Source organism: Lissotriton helveticus, chromosome 12 (assembly GCF_964261635.1).
Source record: "Lissotriton helveticus chromosome 12, aLisHel1.1, whole genome shotgun sequence".
Classification (NCBI taxonomy): domain Eukaryota; kingdom Metazoa; phylum Chordata; class Amphibia; order Caudata; family Salamandridae; genus Lissotriton; species Lissotriton helveticus.
In genome coordinates, this window is record NC_136073.1 from 465,128,632 (window position 1) to 465,149,227 (window position 20,596).

At 43.7% G+C, this 20,596-nt stretch overlaps 1 protein-coding gene across 2 annotated transcripts in view; it reads left to right on the forward strand.

The window, feature by feature from the left end:
• SLC12A3 (solute carrier family 12 member 3) overlaps positions 1-20,596 on the forward strand; it is a 331,781-nt gene that overhangs the window by 142,052 nt on the left and 169,133 nt on the right. For both annotated transcript variants that reach the window (XM_078671397.1, XM_078671398.1), the window contains exons 14-15: positions 213-368; positions 9,434-9,533. In XM_078671397.1, coding sequence (XP_078527523.1) covers positions 213-368; positions 9,434-9,533 — 256 coding nt within the window. The remainder of the gene's footprint in view (positions 1-212; positions 369-9,433; positions 9,534-20,596) is intronic.

Genomic DNA, 20,596 nt, shown 5'->3' on the forward strand with positions numbered 1-20,596 from the left:
AAATCCACTTAATATCAGAATAAACACTCACACAGGCACATTTCAGTTGTTTTGTAAATTAGTTTACACAAGCATATATTATGACTCTTTTTCTGGTAGATGTACAGCTTGCGACTCGGTACCTATGGCTTTAGATGTTGATTGATATGTGAGGTGACTTAGTTACAATGTGCAACTGAGTAACTTTGTTCCATTATTTTGTCACTCTGCAGGTTGGAGACCGTCATTTAAATATTACAGCAAATGGGCGTCCTTGTTTGGGGCCATCATATCCGTGGTCATTATGTTTTTGTTGACCTGGGAGGCTGCTCTGATTGCTATTGGCATTGTTATCTTTTTACTGGCCTATGTTCTGTACAAGAAACCAGGTGGGTACAAATTATTGACTCCCCATACCAGATTTCTTGCCCACTCGTGTGAATCTCTTTTCTGTCCTACATAATTTGTTTCATCGCAAATCTATCTATTTATCTATCTATCTATCTATCTATCTATCTATCTATCTATCTATCTATCTATCTATCTATCTATCTATCTATCTATCTATCTATCTATCTGTCTGTCTGTCTGTCTGTCTGTCTGTCGGACTTTCTAGGTGCCCGTTCATATAAATGTATTACATCCAATTGTTTGGTCTTAAGTAGATGACATTAATTTCACATGGCATGGGTTTGGAGTAGCATATTTTGTTTTAATTGTAGTAACACAAATTGAAATGGTGAAAGCTGTTCAATTACTGATAGATCTTGAGCCGCAGTCTATGGCTCTGTTGGCAGTTGTTAATCTATTGAATTACTGGGAGTGAACATTTTACCAGACTGGAACAATAAATAACAAGCATTTGCAATGCAATAGGTCTCGCATTTACGCGAGTTTGAGCTATTGGCATTATAAATAACAATGCCTTTTATTTATGTTTTAAAAAACGAAAACAAAAAAGGCATTGTCATTTGTCAATAGCTCAAACTAGCTGAAATGTGAGACCTATTGCATTGCAAATGCTTATTTAAAAGTGTAGCATGATACACTGTGGGGGAGTGCATTGGTGGCAGTGTGTTGCATTTACTGTGATCCAGTGCGGGAACGATTTAGGTGTGTGTGACCAGAGATGTGCTCTTATTTTATCATGCGGAGCATTGGAGCAGTGCCTAGCAGTGCGATGGAGAAGGTGGTGTGAGAGAACAGCGTGCAAAACATAATTGTAACTAGCTAGTGGTTGTAATTTACTCTACAGTCACTGAGTTATGTTCCATAGTTTCCCCTTGATGCAAAAGTCAGGGGAACAGGGCAAGGACCCACATCAATGTCATGGGGCCACAACACACTAAACACTGTTCCTGCGTCAGTGCAGAAACAGATTCCATGCCTGCACTCCCCTACTGCATGCAGCAGCAATGGCTAAGCATACTACCAACATGTAATTGTGCACACACATATATCAATCAAATTCTGGCTGAAAGGCATTCGCTTGTGTGGAAAGAAGGAAAACAACCTCCAAGCTGTAGTCCCTGTGCGTGCTCTGGGATGCACATTCCCATGTTCACAGCACCCTGCATTTAATATTAACCCCTTGGCTGCGGGATTAATTTTTCCACGGTGCAAGGGGGGTTGTGTGGGCGCAGTGCCACAGTGTTCAGGACGGCTCCTGGCCGTCATGAGTCACGGTAGTCATGTGCTCATGGCGGCCGGGAGTCATCCGAACTCCGCCCACTGATTAATTTGCCCGCACAGGCGGGGAATTAATCGCACGTAGGCGGAGCGGCAACATTCGGACGACTCCCGGCCGTCATGAGCACTTGACTACCATGACTCATGACGGCCGGGAGCCGTCCTGAGCACGGAACCTGTTAAAACCGACAAAACTATGTGCATCAAAATAACAGCACACAGTCTGGAAAAAAAGAGCACGACATCCAAAGACAGTAAGGTGAGTATTTTTTCCATGTCTACAGTCTTACCACCCGCATCTATGATCAGCAGAGAAACACGGTTTTAAGCAATAGTGCAACTATAATATTAAGTGGAAATTGCACAGATTTTATTTTGCCTTTTGATGCTGTTCTACACATTCTTCAGACTGAAAGTCCAACATTATAATACAGATTTTATTGCTTGATGTATCAAAATAGCACTACATTGTGTATAACAAAAACTGGCCATTTAGGGCAACAAACCACAGAGATCTAAATTAATAAATACAGGTACTTTGGATAGTACAGTTACTGCCTCCTCACGAGAACTGCTGGCACTCTCCCATTGAAAGTAGTGTACCTCGGTGCGTACTATAGCCATCTCTGGGCCATTTCAGCTAAAATAATATATATACAAAATAGTGCATGTACACAGAAGCTGCCCATTGGAGGCACTGCTGCCAGTAGAACGGGTGCATAAAGCTCTGCATGACACCCCTGAAGCTACACAGGGTTGGTGCCGCACTCTGGAAAAAGTAAACATAGACCACTTACCTCGTCCAACAGACCAGCTGGTGGAGAGTGGACAGCGCCGCCCCGCGGCCCGGGTGGTGTCAGTCAGCGCCCTGGTCTGAGCGCCCCAGAGCAGCCCCGGACGGAGCTGCAGTTATTGTTGGCGGGTCCCTACTTCATGCTGCACACAGCGCTGCCGCCACCGACAGGCAGCCGTCCTCTCCCTCCACGCTCTGCCTGAAGACTCGCCTGTCTCCGTCCCACTTTTGGCTGCCTCCCTTGTCCCTGGTGATGCTCACGCACTCCCGGGTGCCGTGCAGCGTGCGCCTTCTGGAAACTCGCTTGTGCCACCTGGAGGTCTGTCTGGAGCAGGGAATGGCAGCTTTACACTCTCCACACACGTCCCACCTCCAAGGTGCACCCGCTGTCAGAGGCCCCTTTGTAATTGTAGCCTCGAGAGGTTGGATCAGAAGCTTGTCACCGGCTCCACAGGGATTTTCCGCTCAGCACTTTCACAACAAGCGGGCAGGACATGTGCTCACGCCGTACGCCAGAGGCGTGCATGTCTCTTAAAAAACAGAATCACAGGAGGCGTGCACATCTCCTATCCTTTGAGTTGTGCTAACGCCGCAGTACGAGCGAGCAAGCAGGAGGCGTGTTAATACGCCATGAGCCGTACGCGTGCACATCTCCTGTCTTGCCGTCAGCCCTACGCGTGCACATCTCCTGTGTTGCCGTCAGCCTTATGCTTGCACATGTCCTATCCCCCTTCCAAACCCAAGTCGACAACAATAGAGCTCGCCAAGGCGAGCAGCGCAAACGCTGTGTCGCTGGCAAGAGCTAAACAGCAGCTAACAATCCTACAAATAAAATTGATACCCCTGACAATGCCCTCATAATACTACTTACAGCTACAACAATAGCAATCAAGATAGGCCAGGTCATCCCACTCTGAAAGAAACCCACACCACAGTCTGATGAACACACCATCTACCGGTCCATCACTCATCCACCATTCATAGATGGGATCATTGACAAAAACAGTCTATGTTCAACTTCAAGACCACATTAATGCTAACCATCTCCTGCACAGCTACCAGTCCAGCTCCAGATCACACTGCAGCATGGAAACCAGCACCTTACACATCGTAGACAATGCCCTTTTGACCACAACTGAAGATGACTCTGACTCCTGATGTTGCTGGGCCTCCCAGCTGCCTTCAACAGTCGACCACTCCACCCTCATATGCTCCCTGGAGTTTCGAATGGGATTCACCAGCAAGGTCTTTCACCAATATGCTGATGATGCACAACTCTACATTAAAGTTCTGCTCTGCTTTAGACATCCAATGCCTCAAACACTGCTTTCACATCATTTTGACCTGGATATCCAGCACCTACCTGAAGCTCAACCTAACCGAGGCAGAAAGCCTGTTATTTGCCAAAAACGACAAGCAAGATACCTGTACAAACCTGACTTAATGATAAGAACCTTGACGGTTTAAACCCCAACTTTCACAGATTACCAAGTCACTTGGATTCATCCTGGACACTGGCCTCACCCTCAAGGAATACATCACCAGAAAAGAAGAAGGCTTTGAGCCAGGGCTCTCTTCTAACAAAGTCGAACCATTGCTTCCAGAAAGCTACATCAGAACTCTGCAGTTCAATCCTTTGTTCTCTCGCATCTTGGAGTTAGTAATGCTGTACACCATGGCCTCTGTTGAAGTGACACCTCCACACCGTGTTTAAAGGCAGGAAAACCTTTATTGATCACACACCAGAACTACCGTGATTCTCCCTTCGCCAACCACAGGGTAACTGACAGTTAGAATCATGAAATGCTAAGATTCCACATCAGCATCATGGCATGACATAGTGTACATTATTATTACTTTAAGACCCCATTACTACAGCTTCCCAGACTACATTCACTGCAGCACGTCTCATCCAGGTCCTGAAGAAATATGATCACATCACCTCCATCCTAATAAAACTCGATTGACTCTCTTTCCCGGTCTGCACTGTCTTAAAAAACAATTGCATCATTTACAAAGCAATCACAAACAGCACCCCTGCTTATGTTGCAGACAAGCTCACCATGTCTAGTGGTCCTTGTCGCACACACAGCCAGATCATCATCAGATTGTAGACAATCAGTGTAAAAAAGAAAAAGCATGCCAGCAGGCCTTTTCCATCTATGCTCTAAGGATCTGGAACCTCTATAAAGAACATTACATCACAATGTATTGGACATTGGGTTACTGGTTGAGGAGGCTGCAACCCTACTTAATCAGCAACCATAATCTCTGACAGGTTTAAACACAAGCAAACCCCAAATTAACGTGTGTTCAAACCTCGGGTAGCTTGGCTCAAAAGCAATCAGGCTTAACTTAGAGGCAATATGTAAAGTATTTATGCAACACTTCAAACAGTAATAAAGTGAAAACACAACATAAGAAAATCCCACAATAATTTTGAAACAAAGAGTAAAATATAAGAAATTCTTTGACACCAAAATGACAAAAATCCAATCAGTAGTACTGTAGATACGCAGTTTCAAAGTTTTAGGTAGAAATAGTGCCTAGGAGCACCAAGCACCAACTGTGGTTATCTGGTCATGCTAGACCACAACAAAGTTAACCATGTTGGAGAATGGACCAGATACTGGGGCCGAGTTAGGTCCACTGAACAAAGTCTCTTAAATCCTGATTGTGGACCATTGCAAGATCCCGCGTCGAGAATATGTCGCGCACCGGCAGTTCCGAAAAAGCTCTAGGGCTGTGATGTGGAGTCCTGCTTTGTCATTGAGGATGCTGTTGACAAGGGGCTTGTGATACAAAGGCCTGCCTTGAGGATGTGTCGCGCAGCAGTGGTTCTGAGGAGACTATGAGCTGTGATGCAAAGTCCGGCATTGGGGATGCGTTGTGCTTCAGCGGTTTCAAGGCAGTGCTGTGAGGAAATGCATTGCACTGTGACAGTTCTGCCACAAGACCACAGCTATGCTGGCAAAGCACCTTAAGGCCCACTTCCAAGGGTCCAAGACTGGGGTGGCATGACTAGAGAGGTAGGACTCACAGCAGACAGAGTCCAAGTGCTGCGTTTAAGGTGGCCTTTTCTGTCCCTGATGCTTGGATCAGGAGGTCAGTCAATTAGCCCTTGGAGTCACACTGGTGGTCCTGGGCTCAAGATGCAGGTCCAGTTCTTAAACTCAGCAGGGAACAAGAGTAGCAGCCCTTATTGCAGTGCAGCACAGCAATCCTACTGAGTCTTCTTCCACAGGCGCAGAGGTGTACTGAAGAGTTGGATCTGATGGTCCAATATTTATATTTGGTGCCCATTTTGATGTAGGAGTAGGTTCTGGAGGTTTCTACCCCAAGAGGTGTTTGGAATGTCCCGCCCTTCCTGCTCTGGTCCAGCTTGTCTGGGGTCACAAAGGACTAGTATCAAACCCTTTGTGAGTGTGCTCAGGCAGAGGCTTTGTGATGTGAAAGTGTGGTAGGTGACAGCTTCTTCACTCATCAAGTCAGAGATAGTCCTGCCAACAGCTATTCCCCTTTCTTTCACTGTCTTGAAGCTATACGCAAAGACCAACTGCCAGGTACACATAGTCATGTGGCCCAGGATACAGACTGCAGGCACCAAATGGTTGAGAGAAGAACATGCCAATTTTCTAAAAGTCAGAATTGTGACTTAAAATCTAGCTTTACCATTAAAGAGGGTTTTAAATTATAAATCTTTAAACCCCAAACTCGACATTCCAATCTGCTCTCAATTGAAAGTTATTACTTATTAAATCTAATTAGGAGACCCAATGTTATCCTATCAGAGAGGTATGCCTTGCAGTAGGGAAAAATTAATTTAAGAGTTTTTCACTACCAGGACATATAAAAGTTAAAAGTACATGTCCAACATTTCAAATACACTCCGCCCTACCCTATGGGGGCATTTAGGGCCTACCCTAGGGGTGACTTACATGTATTGAAAAAGGAAAATTTAGTTCTGGCGAAAGGTTTATTTTGCCTGGTCGAAACAGCTGTTTAAAATGCTCACACACGATGCAATGGCAGTCCTGAAACATTTTTAAAGGGCCACTTAAGTGGGTGGCACAATCAGTGCAGCAGGCCCACTAGCAGAATTTAATTTACAAGCCCTAGGCGCATGTAGTACCACTTAACTACTTTACTAGGGATTTACAAGTAGATTACATGTTCTACTTGGATGTAAGTAGGGTACAAGTCGAGGGTACATGCGGGTAGATGCCGTTTTTAATTGGTGATCACCGCCTACCCTGCCAAGAGGTTAGGCCCCACAGAAATATGGTAAACTTGTCCCTGTGGGATTTTCAGACACTATGATAAAAAAAAAATTCAAGCACATTTTTATATTGATTTGCAAAACATGGTTTAACTACACATTCCAACCATGGTATATGACACAACACAAGGCAGTATACACCTGTTATAAAAGTTTTGGTGAACCTCCCATCGCCACCGCAGTCATCATCCCATCTACACTCAGCACTCTAGGGCTCTAGGGTACAACCATTACAACAGTAATCAAATGCAGCCATTGAAGAAACGTGTCCATACATTAGCAAAACATAAAACCAAAGATAACTAAACAGCAGCAACAAGTCCTGAGGGGGAGCAAGCAGAAGATAAAGAAGAGGAAAGGGAGGGTAAAGGAGGGGATGAGAGGGAGAGAAGGATGGTAAAGACAGATTAGCAGTTGCACTCTCCATGGTAGCGCGCACCGCAAGCCGCCACTCACGGAAAAACATGCATTCTTCCGTAGGGTACTCTAGGGGACATTTCTCCCTGTAGCTGATTTCTGAATAACCCTGGGGAGCCGTCATCTGGCAGTAGCACTGCAGTCAAGCTCTCAAACACCTCCCCACCACAATTCCAGGTCCCTTTCTGCATTCTCATCCGTGCGCGCTACTTGTAACTGTCTCTTCTCAGCCACCCCGCATTCACGCGTGTCTGCCAACCATTTTTGGATTTTGATGGGCAGTCTAGGTTGCACCCAATCAATACCTATACGCCGCTCAGCAAGCACCAGTCCCAGCAGGGCAAACCTGTGCCTCTTCTTGGCCCCCCTCTTTGGTGTTGAGAACACTCACAACAGAAATTGCTTAAATGTTGTGTCCACCTGCATGTGTGTCCTTTCGCAGATTCCCCAGACACCGGGATACATTCAGCAGCGCCTGCTAGTTGACTGCTTTCGTTTCGAGCAGCAACGTGCAGGCGAGGAAGGGGCTTATCAGATTCCAACTAGGTCCATAACAAAGGCCGAATTTAAGGGATCATCAGACCTCCTTTTATTGGAGTATCCTGGCTGGGAGCTATCTGGAGCCTCACACCTAGATGCAAATGCAATGAAGGGGAAACAAAGGCAAACAGCTTTTTATCACTTCACAAATACTTAAGAGGCATGCGTTTGATATGCATTCACTTTAAGAATGTCAGATGTTGGTCTGTTCAAGTATTTACTCAAATATCAATTTAAATACCACTATTAAGTTTTATTTCTTTTATAGCACTATAGTCCTACTCATACTATTGCAGGGTGTCAGAGCGCTTTGCATCACACTTACACATTATACATTGGCAATAAATCATATGTGTTTAAATCAATGTACAGAATGTGTTACATAAAGCAGTGAGGGTTGCAAGATGTAGGAGCCACATGTCCTTCACAGGTCACTGTGTTATATTAGAAGGATTACAATTTATGAACTGCAAATAACAAAAGGATCTCTGTGTTAAAAGCAGTAACTCACTTACATAAAATAATAAAAATCTGTCATCTGCATGTTACATAATGTGCTTTGCGGGATACATAACAATCCTCCATGCTATTTTGATTCAAAACTGGGAGTAGACAAAACACAGATATATCCAGCAAATCGGTTAGCCTCCAGAGTTATTTTACCAAAATTAATATTCCCTGAGATTTAGTTGACACACTAAGAATTCTTCAGCAGGTGCGTTAACCCCAGAAGATATTTTAAAATGCAGACTGTGCAACCAATTAAGTAGAACAGATCTAGTGTCCTGTTTCTCATTGTTGCCAATTTCTTTGTGGCAGAGTTTAAAAATATAAATGTATACATTTTAAATGAGACCCTGATTTTGCGCTGGGGTTCGTCACTTTTTTGGCACAATCCCGACGCAAAATCTAATTTGTTAAATATTGTAATGAGCTCAAATGTACTAATGATAGACCTGCTAAATATATGTGTGAGGTCTTGAGATCTGACGTCACTACTTGTGATCTCATTTCCTGTGATGCAACGTGCAATGCCACACACTGTGAGTTATGCACAGTGACATCACGCACCATGATGTCACTTGCAGTCTACCTAACTTGGTTAGTCCCCTCACTTCTTTTTTAGAATGTCTGCCGTAGGTGTAAGCCATGTTTACCATGCTTAGAGGAGACCACATGCACTTTAGCACTGATTAGCAATGGTAAAGTGCAGAGTCCTAAGGCCAACAAAAACGAGACCAGCAAAAATGGATGAGCAAGGCAAAAAGTTTGTGGCAAGACCACCCTAAGTCTATCAGGTCTAACACAATGCAATAACCCTTCTATTAATCATGGTCTTTATGCTTGACTTTGGTCATGTATGGTGCACCGCTGCCTTTTGGATAGGTTGGCGATATGGAAATATCATATATATATACATTTTGTTCAATACATGTTTTTTTTTAACTGGGAAGATAAAAGGCGAAGAAGGTAAATTTTTTTGGAAGCCATTGTAAAGTACTGGTGTAAGAATAACACGTAGAATTTCTAGGAAATTTCTGCAGTAGGTGTTAATTGAGTTTAAATATTGTGGTCGAAGCCGCTTGACCGAACTGAGGTAAAAAGAAGACTTGCTGTAAAATTGGGTTTCAACGTGTATGTTTTGGGATAGAAGGACCTTTGGGTAGGCAGTGGCATTTTAAATTGCTCCTCATTAAAGGGAATGCAGTAGACTAACCTTACGTGTTTCCATTCAGAGGCAAACTGGGGCTCATCTGTGCAGGCCAGCTCCTACAACATGGCGCTGAATTATTCTGTGGGACTCAATGAGGTGGATGAGCACATCAAAAACTACAGGTAAGGCAATGATCTCCTGATTTTAGTTTTCACTTTGCATTGTTAAGATGGAAGATGGCCATTTTGTGTAGTGCGCAAGCATTGATGTGCCTTTATAACTTGATGTACAGTCCTGACCTTGAGTGCATTACCTCCACTGGACCAGACTGTTCAGAGGACCTCAAGATTTCTAGACCAATAGCCATACAAGGATATTCTGGACTCAATGCCCAATGTTTATTGGATCTGTACGCCTACTGGTAGCAATTACTGGTCATATAGATGAGTAGATATGTGCTCAACACAATCAGTATGTCTCAGTGTCTCAGTGCTTATGCATCCATGTTCTGTAGCAATCTGCAGTCTCCTTACAAATCCAGGTCTTAGTTCTGCGTTATACGGAACATCCAAGCTCTCTCTTACATGGGGATCTGAAATGCCATATTAGGCTTACTGTCAGCCATTGATTCAATCTCACAATGAATCTGAATAATTAACATAAGCTCCATCATGGCCTGTCCTGACCATAGCCTTGACCTCACAGGCATTATCTATATCTTGTCATGAGCGCTTCTCAAAGAGTGCAGATCTTTTTTTTAATATATCTTTATTAACATTTGCACTACCATTACAACATTAATTTGTATGTTTCGCGAACACATATGAGGAGCATCCAAACTTAATAAACATAGATTGAGCAGTTTCATGACATCATCAGTGCTTAATTTGAAAAATAATAAGTGCCGGGCCCTCGTAATAAGGCCACTGCAGCTTGCACCACACATTGCCCCTGCCATGCTGCCAATGATAGTAACAGCACAACTACTAACCATCACACTCCTTCAACTGTGTCGCAGGCTGGCTTATGTGTTTTTTTTATTTATCATTCTTTTTGAGCATAGACACCTGCTTCAGTGCGCTGGCAGCTCAGAATGATGTGCTGTCCACCAAACATAGTTACTGAAAGCTGTACAATGTCCTAACCATTAATCATCATGGTTATATGAGCAGCAACGAAAGACTGGGCTGAACGCGTTCTGGAAGGCTCTTTTGTTAAGAAACTATGAGACAGTCAAGAAGTAGTTATTACTAGATGTATGCAACCTTTAGTCCCCGCTGCCAATTTGTTTGATGAATAGCGTTCTCTCTGATAAGACTGCCCTCAATGTTGTCAGGCTGACTTAAAAGACTCATAGGGTGCGGGTGTGCTAGGGCGTGGCAATCTTTAAAAAATCAGTGCACGCTGCCGCACAGCCCCTACCCCGGCAGAACCGAAATCCAGCCCAATCAGTGTCCCACCCACCGGCAAAACTGCGGTGGGTGGGACCGAGATGATGTGATGTGTGTGCCCTACGAGTCTCCACTGGACCTGCGGCTCAATATAGTCTTCACTGGCGGCTCAGACTGGCTCGCGTCATGACGCACATAAACCATCATTTAGATATTGCCCATAAAGCAGATCTGGATCCATCAGTGGCGTCGCAAGTGTGCCAGGGGCCCTAATGTAGAGATGTTAAATTGCCCACATGACCCGGTTTCATGATTAAAAAAACAGCAATAACAGTGGGATCCTCAGACCACTGGGGCCCGGTATCACTGCAACTGATGAACTACTGTTTGCTACACCCTTAAGATCCAGGCGCTTTGGGGCTCCTCTTCAGAGCACATTACTGTGGCACAATCAGACAGGACAGTTTGCGTGCCCCATCCTTCAATAGTGGTGCACTCGCTGGCCTCTGCTGCAGCCCACCCAGCACAGCCTTGATACTCGCAATGCTCTTCCTTATTCATAACATGCTATAAAATGGAACGTCGGCAAGTGGTTAATACTTGTGCATTCTCACTAAAATCCCTTTAAACCATTAATAGGGAAAAAGATTGTTCTGTGGGTCTCTGTGGAAGATCATAATTAGCTTCAGTCCAAAAAATCTTCCGCAAGGTATTTGGCATTAATGCCGAGCAGCCATTTGCAATCGTCTTGTGCTTTTATTCATGATTATGAATTAAGGCAGTTCCGTTATAATTACTGTGCAGTGCAAGGATGTGACCGCTTCCTGGAGGGACACGTTTACCAAGGGACTGCAGAAACGAATGAGAACTATCCGAACACATATTGTTAACATGTCCAAGGCTAATTGATCTAAGAAACCAGTATATTGTACGGCAAATTAGGGAGTATGGCAAGTTATAAAATACAGAATTATTTGAAAATCTAGAAAGTTCTAATAATATTGCTAAGCTTATATGCAACGTGTATTTTTAAAAGTTTAACTTTTCGCTAACTATTAAAAAGGCACAAATATCATGTGAAAAGTTACTTCTATTTAGCAAGTTGTCTAAACCAAGTACCGGTAAAACTGAAGCAATAACAACATTCAACCTTTATGGGAACATTTAACAAAAATCTAAATGGACTTGCGGGATCTCGGGTGAAAAGTGAGGTGAAATTAACGAACAAATTTAAATTCAAACGTGCCTAAAACGTTGCGATAGATACTGAAAATGTGTTTTGTGAAAGGAAAGTGGTCGATAAATTACATAAATGTTATTTATGTAACAATACATATTTAAAGAATAAAGAATGTGGGTCAGTGTATGTGAGCAGAACTTACTGTCTCTGAGTACCTAGAGATCCTGAGATTGCTAGGCATATCTGTCTGCATGGAAATTTCCCTTGGTTTAAGAATATTCTAATAATAATCATAACTTGTATTTTTTACACAGCGCTTCGCACTTCACTTGCAGCATCTTAGGCACTTCCAAACATCAGGTGTTGCTATTAATGGGTGTAATAGTCCTCAGTTCACCAAACTCGAAATGATGGAAGACTGAGTTATACTTTCTGAGTTTTGGGCTCCAGTTCTCTGCCTAACTCAGGAGCAAGTGTTTAACTCACTCAGACTTCCTGCAAGTTCAGTGACTAAGCTGCCACATAAGATCCAAATGTTTACCCTTACAAGCCTGATGGAATTTACATACTCCTTTCTTGGAGTATTTTACACATTGATAAAGGTTCACAGGTACAACATTTAACTAACTAGTTTTTCAGACACCAGCCTATTGATTAACTAGGAACCAAGCAACACATTTTAAAATCATCCCAACAGGAGCCCAATGTCTTGTGAGCTCAGCTCCTCTACTGTGGCATTCTGATTGGTCGGCAATCCGTCAAAAAGAGGAGGGGAGACCCACGCCAATGGTGCCAGGTCTAACACATTCCAAGGCTCAGACTCCACAGCACAGGATGACACTAAAAAGGTACTGATAGCACAGGCGTCCCATACAATCCACACTTATGGAAAATATACTTTCAAATTATTATGACACAGGGGAAATTAATATTCAAGAACAGGGGTCCTTAGCATTTTAGATAAGACAAAAAATTGATGAAATATAGGCCATAATTGGAAACTATATTTTGTCACTGTCCAGCCGGACAGGACGTTTTATTTTTCAACAATGTAAATCTTGTAATTAAAAGAATAACAAGGCACAATCCTGTACCGCGAGGGAAGAGAACACAAAGAATAAAGAAAAGCGGGCGGATAGTCAATGTCCGGTACAGCGCTGTACCGGACATTGACTATCCGCCCGCTGCTCCACTATGTCGACCGAGACATAGCGCGGAAACCACACGCCCTCAGGGAACGTGAATAACCAACGAGTCCCAGGCTACCCAACGCGGAGCTTGAACCCCATGAGTTCTTAAGGTGGATGACCCGTATTCTCTCTTCCCCCACCACCACCAACAGGGTCGCTATCCCCGCCGACCCAGGGCGGTAAAACTATATATCATTTATATTGACAGGCAAATACTGTAAATTTGTCAGTCCTGATGATGGTCCCAATTAACTGAGCACTAGGGATCGAAACGTCGACTATGTAGATTGCCTTCACAACCCAAACCATTGTGTTAAATCTTGTTGTGTTTTGGCAGTTGATTGGCATACCTTGAATGTAACACTGATTTGAAAAGTGGCCAACATTTGCTCTTTCTTTTGCCTGTTTTCCAACACTCTGGAAATTTTTCTTTATTCTTTGTGTTCTCTTCCCTCGCGGTACAGGATTGTGCCTTGTTATTCTTTTAATTACAAGATTTACATTGTTGAAAAATAAAACGTCCTGTCCGGCTGGACAGTGACAAAATATAGTTTCCAATTATGGCCTATATTTCATCAATTTTTTGTCTTATCTAAAATGCTAAGGACCCCTGTTCTTGAATAATAGTATCTACCCACGGTCCGCAGCTAACTGTTTGGGTTACCTTGTTACAAAAAAAGTACAGGGGAAATTAAGACACAATATATCTGTAACAAAGCCAACCAAAATATATACAATTTTCTGACACACAATGAATGTAATCAAAGCTGGAGAACTCAAGCGAAGACATCCAACCAACCAACCAACCAACCAACCAACCAACATAAAAACATCAATCTGCACCCTAGAGGGACAACACAAATACTTTTAAAAATGCCAGACTCTGACAATCACACCTCGTAATCACCTTTTTGTAGCTGGCCTAGTTCCTGCAGATTCTTCCAACACAAGGGCTCACTGATTCCCATTTCACCGAAATATGCAACCAAACAACATGTGCCAAAGGATCTCCTACTTTGAGACATAGACTAGATCTGTAGCCTCCATAACACTACTTACAATTCAAAAGAAGAGCCTACAAACAGAGAGTAAAACATTGGAATTGTTCCAGCTAACAAAAGAAATAAGAGGACAAAGAGGCACAGCATTTAACTCATACACCACCTGTAACAAGACCACTAAAGAACACCAACACGGACTGAAGTCTTATGTCGGCACGGGATGTACGACAGAGAAACACATGCCTTTACCACGCATACTTTGACTACACATCATTTATATGGACCATTCTGCATAAGGAAAACATTAATAAATCAATGAATAATATTATTTAAAAAAAGACTGGTTGAAAAGACAAAAGAAAACACAAAAGAAAAAAATGTTGCATTCAAAGGCCCTCTCTCACAATCTTTCAAATGTATCTCACTGTCACACTTTGATCTGATTGATAAACTTCATGTTTTCATGCACTACGGAGCACTTTGTATTGATGAACTACAACTCCCAAAAGTTGGGAAATAGAAAGAAAGTGGACGTTAATATAGGATAGAAACATTTACGTTGGACTTCACTAACTACCCCGAGCAAGGTTTAGGAGAACCGACACTCGTAGGGTGCTTGCCTTCCAACTCCTCATTTCAATAAATCAACTATAATTCCTGCTTGGGAGTGCGACTCCTTTTTGTTACTAAGGGTAACAATTTTGTAAGCAGTAGATTTACATGTTTTGACATGCTGGACATTATATGCACTGTTTTAGGTCGAGCCTGGGCAGCGCATGCGCTGCTCTGCGAGGCATGCTTTAATTTACATTGTGGCTTGAAAGTCCTCCTCTTTGTTTTCATTGGTTCCTGTTTGTGTCTTTTAGAAATACATGCTTCTATTTCGTCAGCATGTCTAATTACTCCCGCATTTTGTTTATTTAGATCCTCTCTGTGTACTGCCCCTGCTTCATGTGTATTTCTACATTCTTTAATTAGCGTGGATTTGTGCGCACTCCTTTTTTTCCCTAGGCTATAGGTGATAGCTTGTTAAAGGAGACATCACTCTTCTGTGGCAGATACCTTGTTTATATTTTGCATTAAAGCTTACAGACGTCGCGTTTACATTTTAACAAGGCACTACTTCCCTGTTTCGGACGCTCTTTTACATTTTCGACCTCGGATTGCTTATTTATGGTGACTTCACCCCAGCACACCTCACAGGTTAAATATATTAATTTTCTGTGGCAGATGTCGAGTTTACATTTCAACTAGGCATTGCTTTCCTGTCCCTGTCAGTTCCTAGAGGCCACTCTGCTCCTCCGTTGTTGCCTCTCAGACTCTGAGGATGCGCCATTGGAGGAGGGGGCGGGGTAGAGCCGGGGCTGCTGTATCTCCTTTGTTGTCAGAGATCCCATGCGGATAAAAGCAGCTCTGTTCTACTAATCCCTTCCCTAACTTTCCAGAAGTGTTGGGGGCAGGCCGGCTCACTGAGTAACCAAGTGTCTGTTACATTTTTGCAACTTTTCTTCCGTCAGCCTGTTTATTCTTAAATGCATAGTGACAAGAGGGGCAGATCAGATTCTTCCTGTTTTTCTTGCTAAGCCATAGCGCTGCTATTGGGGGAGGGATAGAGCCGGACCGCTTTACGGGCTTGGTTTTTAATGGCTGCCCTTCAAGATCTTCACACCCTGAACAGCTCAAGAAGCTCGCAAAATACTGCCAAGGCTTAGAAAACCAATCATTGGCATAGCCAATAGGTCTCGCATTTGGGACCTTATAAGTGTTTAGCCATGCAACAGTTGGTGTTGTTGCACCAAGGATATTCTGCTGCATAACTAAATACTTATAGGGTCCAAACAGCGAGACCTATTGGATATGCCAATGCTTGTTTGTTTTTTGTTGCTGTTTTGTTTAAGTTGCCAGATCTACAATAGCTGGACATGGTTTTTGTTAAAAGTTCTTTGCATCAAATGAACTTGTTTTCATTGCTCTGAATGTTGTTTCCATTCTGGTTGTAGGAAGCAGTCATTCCCGGGGGTGTGGGGGCTGCCTAGCCGTGCGCATGCGCCGAACTTTGCAAATGAGAAAAAGCCTGGTGCAGGCACAATTTACAAGTGTGAAGTGAGTGAGCCCCAGGGAGCATGACTCACTCACACAGGAGTTCATGCACTGCACCTGCATACTCAGCATCGTTTAAGGAAACTCGACCCACTCCCTCCCAGGCATCGAGCACATATTTACCAAGAAACTCTGAGAAGAGCCTGCCTGCGGCACTGACGGCTGGTGGTATGTGTGCTTGGTGAAAGAGTTCACTGATGGCTGGTGGTGTGTGCCTGGTGGAGCGTGCACTGATGGCTGGTGGTGTGTGTGCCCGGTGAAAGCGTGCACTGATGGCTGGTGGTGTGTGTGCCTGGTGGAAGCGTGCACTGACGGCTGTTGGTGTGTGTGCCTGGTAGAAGCGTGCACTGACGGCTGGTGGTGTGTGTGCCTGGTGGAAGCGTGCACTGACGGCTGGTGGTGTGTGTGCCTGGTGGAAGCGTGCACTGACGGCTGGTGCTGTGCGTGGCTGGTGGAAGCATGCACTGACGGCTGGTGGTGTGTGTGCCTGGTGAAAACGTGCACTGACGACGGATGGTGTGTGTGCCTGGTGGAAGCAGGAGCATTCACAGTGATAGAAGACAGAAATGAAACTGATGAAGAGATGGGGGAGGAGGGGGAGAAGGGAGGGGGAGTGTGAGCAGAGGAGCATGATTCACAGCTAGAAGACACAAATTAAGCTGATCAGGAGGGAGGGGGAAAGGGAGGGGGGTAGTGCAAGCAGAGGAGCCAGATTACAGCAATAAAAACACAGATGGCAGCTGTGCACGTGCATTAGCACGTGAACGCAAACTGTAGGCCAGCAAAAGCCTCTAGTGGCACTTTTAAAAGCCACTTACTAATTGTCTCGAAGAGAGAGCTCATGCGCTGTCTCAGGCTTGACCTAAAAAACAGGAGGAATCTGCCCCTCTTATCACCATGCCTCTCTCCATTCCTCGGCTCTGGCAGCACAGGCGGCCACAGCAAGCCGGGGCTGCTCCCATGGCTGCTGCTGCAGCAAAGCTGTAACTGTTTAGTGAATCTGTCCTGTGGTGAGGGAAGCAGTGGATTCTGCTGACTCCGATAATGCGTTACTTTTGCAAAATTAACGCGTGGATCTGATGCTCATCGATGTATCTCAAGAGACCCCACGTCTTCGCACATTTTCTGGGCTGACTGACGAGAGGCTGCGGAAACATGATACACCAGGATGTCTCCTCGTGGGCGGATGTCACAAGCGATGTCTCACAGGATGGGCCACAAGTAGAAACACTCAAAATATGCAGCTCATTTTACTTAACCAATGTAGTAACTTGAATTGTACTGAAACTTTCAGCACTACCCTCCACAGAGGCCGCTGATCTCATGTTTGCAGTGGCTCCGGTCTGCAGGTTTTAAAACACCCGGTCAGTAACTGAAAAGATCGCCTCCCCCCCACGTGATGTTTAGTGTCCACTGTAGACAGGAGCGGGACCACCAGCATATGTGGGAATGTGCTGGGCTCACTCTGCCCTCAAGGTGAACTGCTCACAAAGAAGGTATCCAAATGGTCACGCATCCACCCCTTGCGTTTCCGCCATCACCACCAGGCTTCACAGCTTTCCTGCTGCTGGTAGAATGAGTGTGTGTAACACTGCATTCCACACTAAGAACAATTGGTCTTCCAGCAGTTAAAATAAGAGCTCCACCAGAAGAATACTACAGCAAAAATAATCTGCCCTTTCCACTTGTGAGAAGCGTTAAAGCCAGGGCTCTAGGTGGGCCGGGTCTGGCCGGTGCTGAGCACCAGCAGTTTTTTAAGGAGGCCTCAAAACTGGTCTCTATCGGGCTCTGTTTTCGGGCCTCGCACAGACGGTCCATCTTTTTCTGGACTGCAGTGAAAGCATGCACATTGATGTGCGCATGCTAATTTTTTCTCACTTCTGAGTAGTGGAGGTGACGGCATGACGTCATGCCAGGTGAGCGTAGTAGGGGGAAGGGAAATCATTTAAAGATAGTCATTTTCTCTCTGGATTTCCCTTCTCTTTTTTGCAGCGCAGGAGCAACATCGTTGCCATGGTACACCAAAACTGATTGTATCACTTAATGCTCTCTTTACATGTAAATATCATTAACGTTATTTTTTACCTTTATGTAGACTAATTGTGTACTAAATTGGAAAGTGTTTGGCAGCGGATTATTATCTGTTAGTGTGAAGTTGGGGCAAGGATTCCCTAAACTGACTCTCGCATTTCTCCATCCTCTTTCTGCAAGCAGGTTCTTCCAATGACTGCTGTAATCAAACACTCTAACCAGGAACCATGAGAGGCAGAGGCAAGCGCCCTAATTAAAAGCTGATCGATTTGGTAATCAGTCAAATAAGTTCACTCTAGTTTTTCCTCGTTAACCAGAATTTCTCTTTTTTTTGCGCTCTTCATCTGCTTCGTTTTTATTGCTCACCTAAAAAACACTGATGAGCTGGAGGAAAAAGCCAAATATAAACATGGCAAATGAAGAGGTTCAGTGTTAGAGAAAAAAAAACATAATGAATTTCTTCAATGCCCTTTGGTATGCGGTCTTTTATCGGACCTTTTCAAATTAACTGGGCACGGGGCACGGAAGAGGGGGTGATACTGTTTTTCCTGTGCAGAATGGTCAAAGCAAGCTCATAGTTTTCAAAGAAGGGTACAATGCTATGTAAAAGCGTAGGAAAGGGAGGTCAGATAAGAAAGCAAACTAACTCATCCAAATAAATTCACTTGTATATAATTTATTAAAAGTAATAGCTTTATTGACAGTCTTCTTCTAGCACAAAGAGGGAGCTGTGGAAGAGACAGGATCACTGAGAAGTACTTACTTTACCACTGGGTCTAAAATAACATAAATAGTCTCTCTCTCTCTCTCTCTCTCTCTCTCTGAAGATTCAAGAACCAGACCAAAGCAAAGGTACATGGCCACAAAAGCATTGCTTCTATTCTTGGTTTATTCTACCTTAACTTAGCCCTGCCAAAATATTTTCACAGTGTGAGAGGAGGCGAGACCTTAAAGGAGGCAATGCTTTTAGCCAGTCACTGACTTAGCAGCAATTGAGGGGTGTCTTAGTGGGTGGGACGAGGAGACTTGGTGGTCTTAGAGGACAGCACTACTTAAACCAGCACTCCTCCACAAATTCTAACTAAGGGTTCTGGGCCTGTCACCCGTTTCCCAGGAAGGTTACAAAACACTTGATGGTTCTCAGCTAAGCAAAGCCTTCACACACAGTGGGGCTGGTATCACAGTGGGGCTGGTATCTTGTTAAAGGCTCATTGAAATGCATGTTATGAGTTTCACTTGGCCTTGTGACAGTTTGTGGTTCATGAATCACAGCAAACAGCTGTGTTAAGAGATATATTGTTTGCATTAAATAATATATTGTGTGGAACTACAAATTATGCAATCCTCCTTATGTGTGGTCTGTGAGCAGGCACAAACGTATAGCATAGTTAGTTTTAAAAGCCACCATATTTTTTGCATTTTACAGTGGTAGTGAGCTGCACTTTAAGCATGCCACTGACACTGCCCCAGCCAATTTAGTATAACTAATGTAGTAACATGGATTGTATTACTTTTTATAAAAGGCACCACAGTTTTCTCTTTTTACAGTGGCAGTGAGTTGCACATCAAGCAGGGTTTGCCGTTCTACTAACACTGCCCGAGTCCTTCCAGTTTTTCCAACACATAATCCCAGTCCACATAGCTCCAGTTCACTCAAAACTACATAATTACTATCCACATAATTCCACTGCACACCATACCACATAATTCCACTACACACATCCACTCTACACCACACAATTCCACAACAAACAATTCCAATCCAACACACATAATTCCATTCCTCACCACATACATTCACTCTACTCCAGAACACATGGGTAAAAGACATTTTCATTTACAACACCAATAGCTCTAACTCTTGCAAAAGCAAGACCTATTGGCATTGCACAAAATAAATTCAACATGCCACATAATTCCACACCATATAATACTACTCCATACCATGCCACATAATACAACTCTAAACCATCCCACATAATTCCACACAATACCATACAATTCAATGCCACATAATTCTACACCATACAACATAATTACATTCCACATAATACTACTGATTGCAGCATAATCAAACTCCACATAATAACACCCTTCTCAATACAACATAAATGCACCCCACATAAATGCACTCTATGCCACATTCCAAAAATCCACAAAAATGCTCTCCACATCATGGCACAAACTTCTAATAAGCATACTTTCACTCAGCCCCACAGATTACCAGGCCACACAATTCAAATCCAAACATTTCCAATACACACCACACAATTCCACACCAAACAACATATTTCAAATACACAATACAATGCCACAACACACCGTATACCACATCATGCCACGAAATTTAAA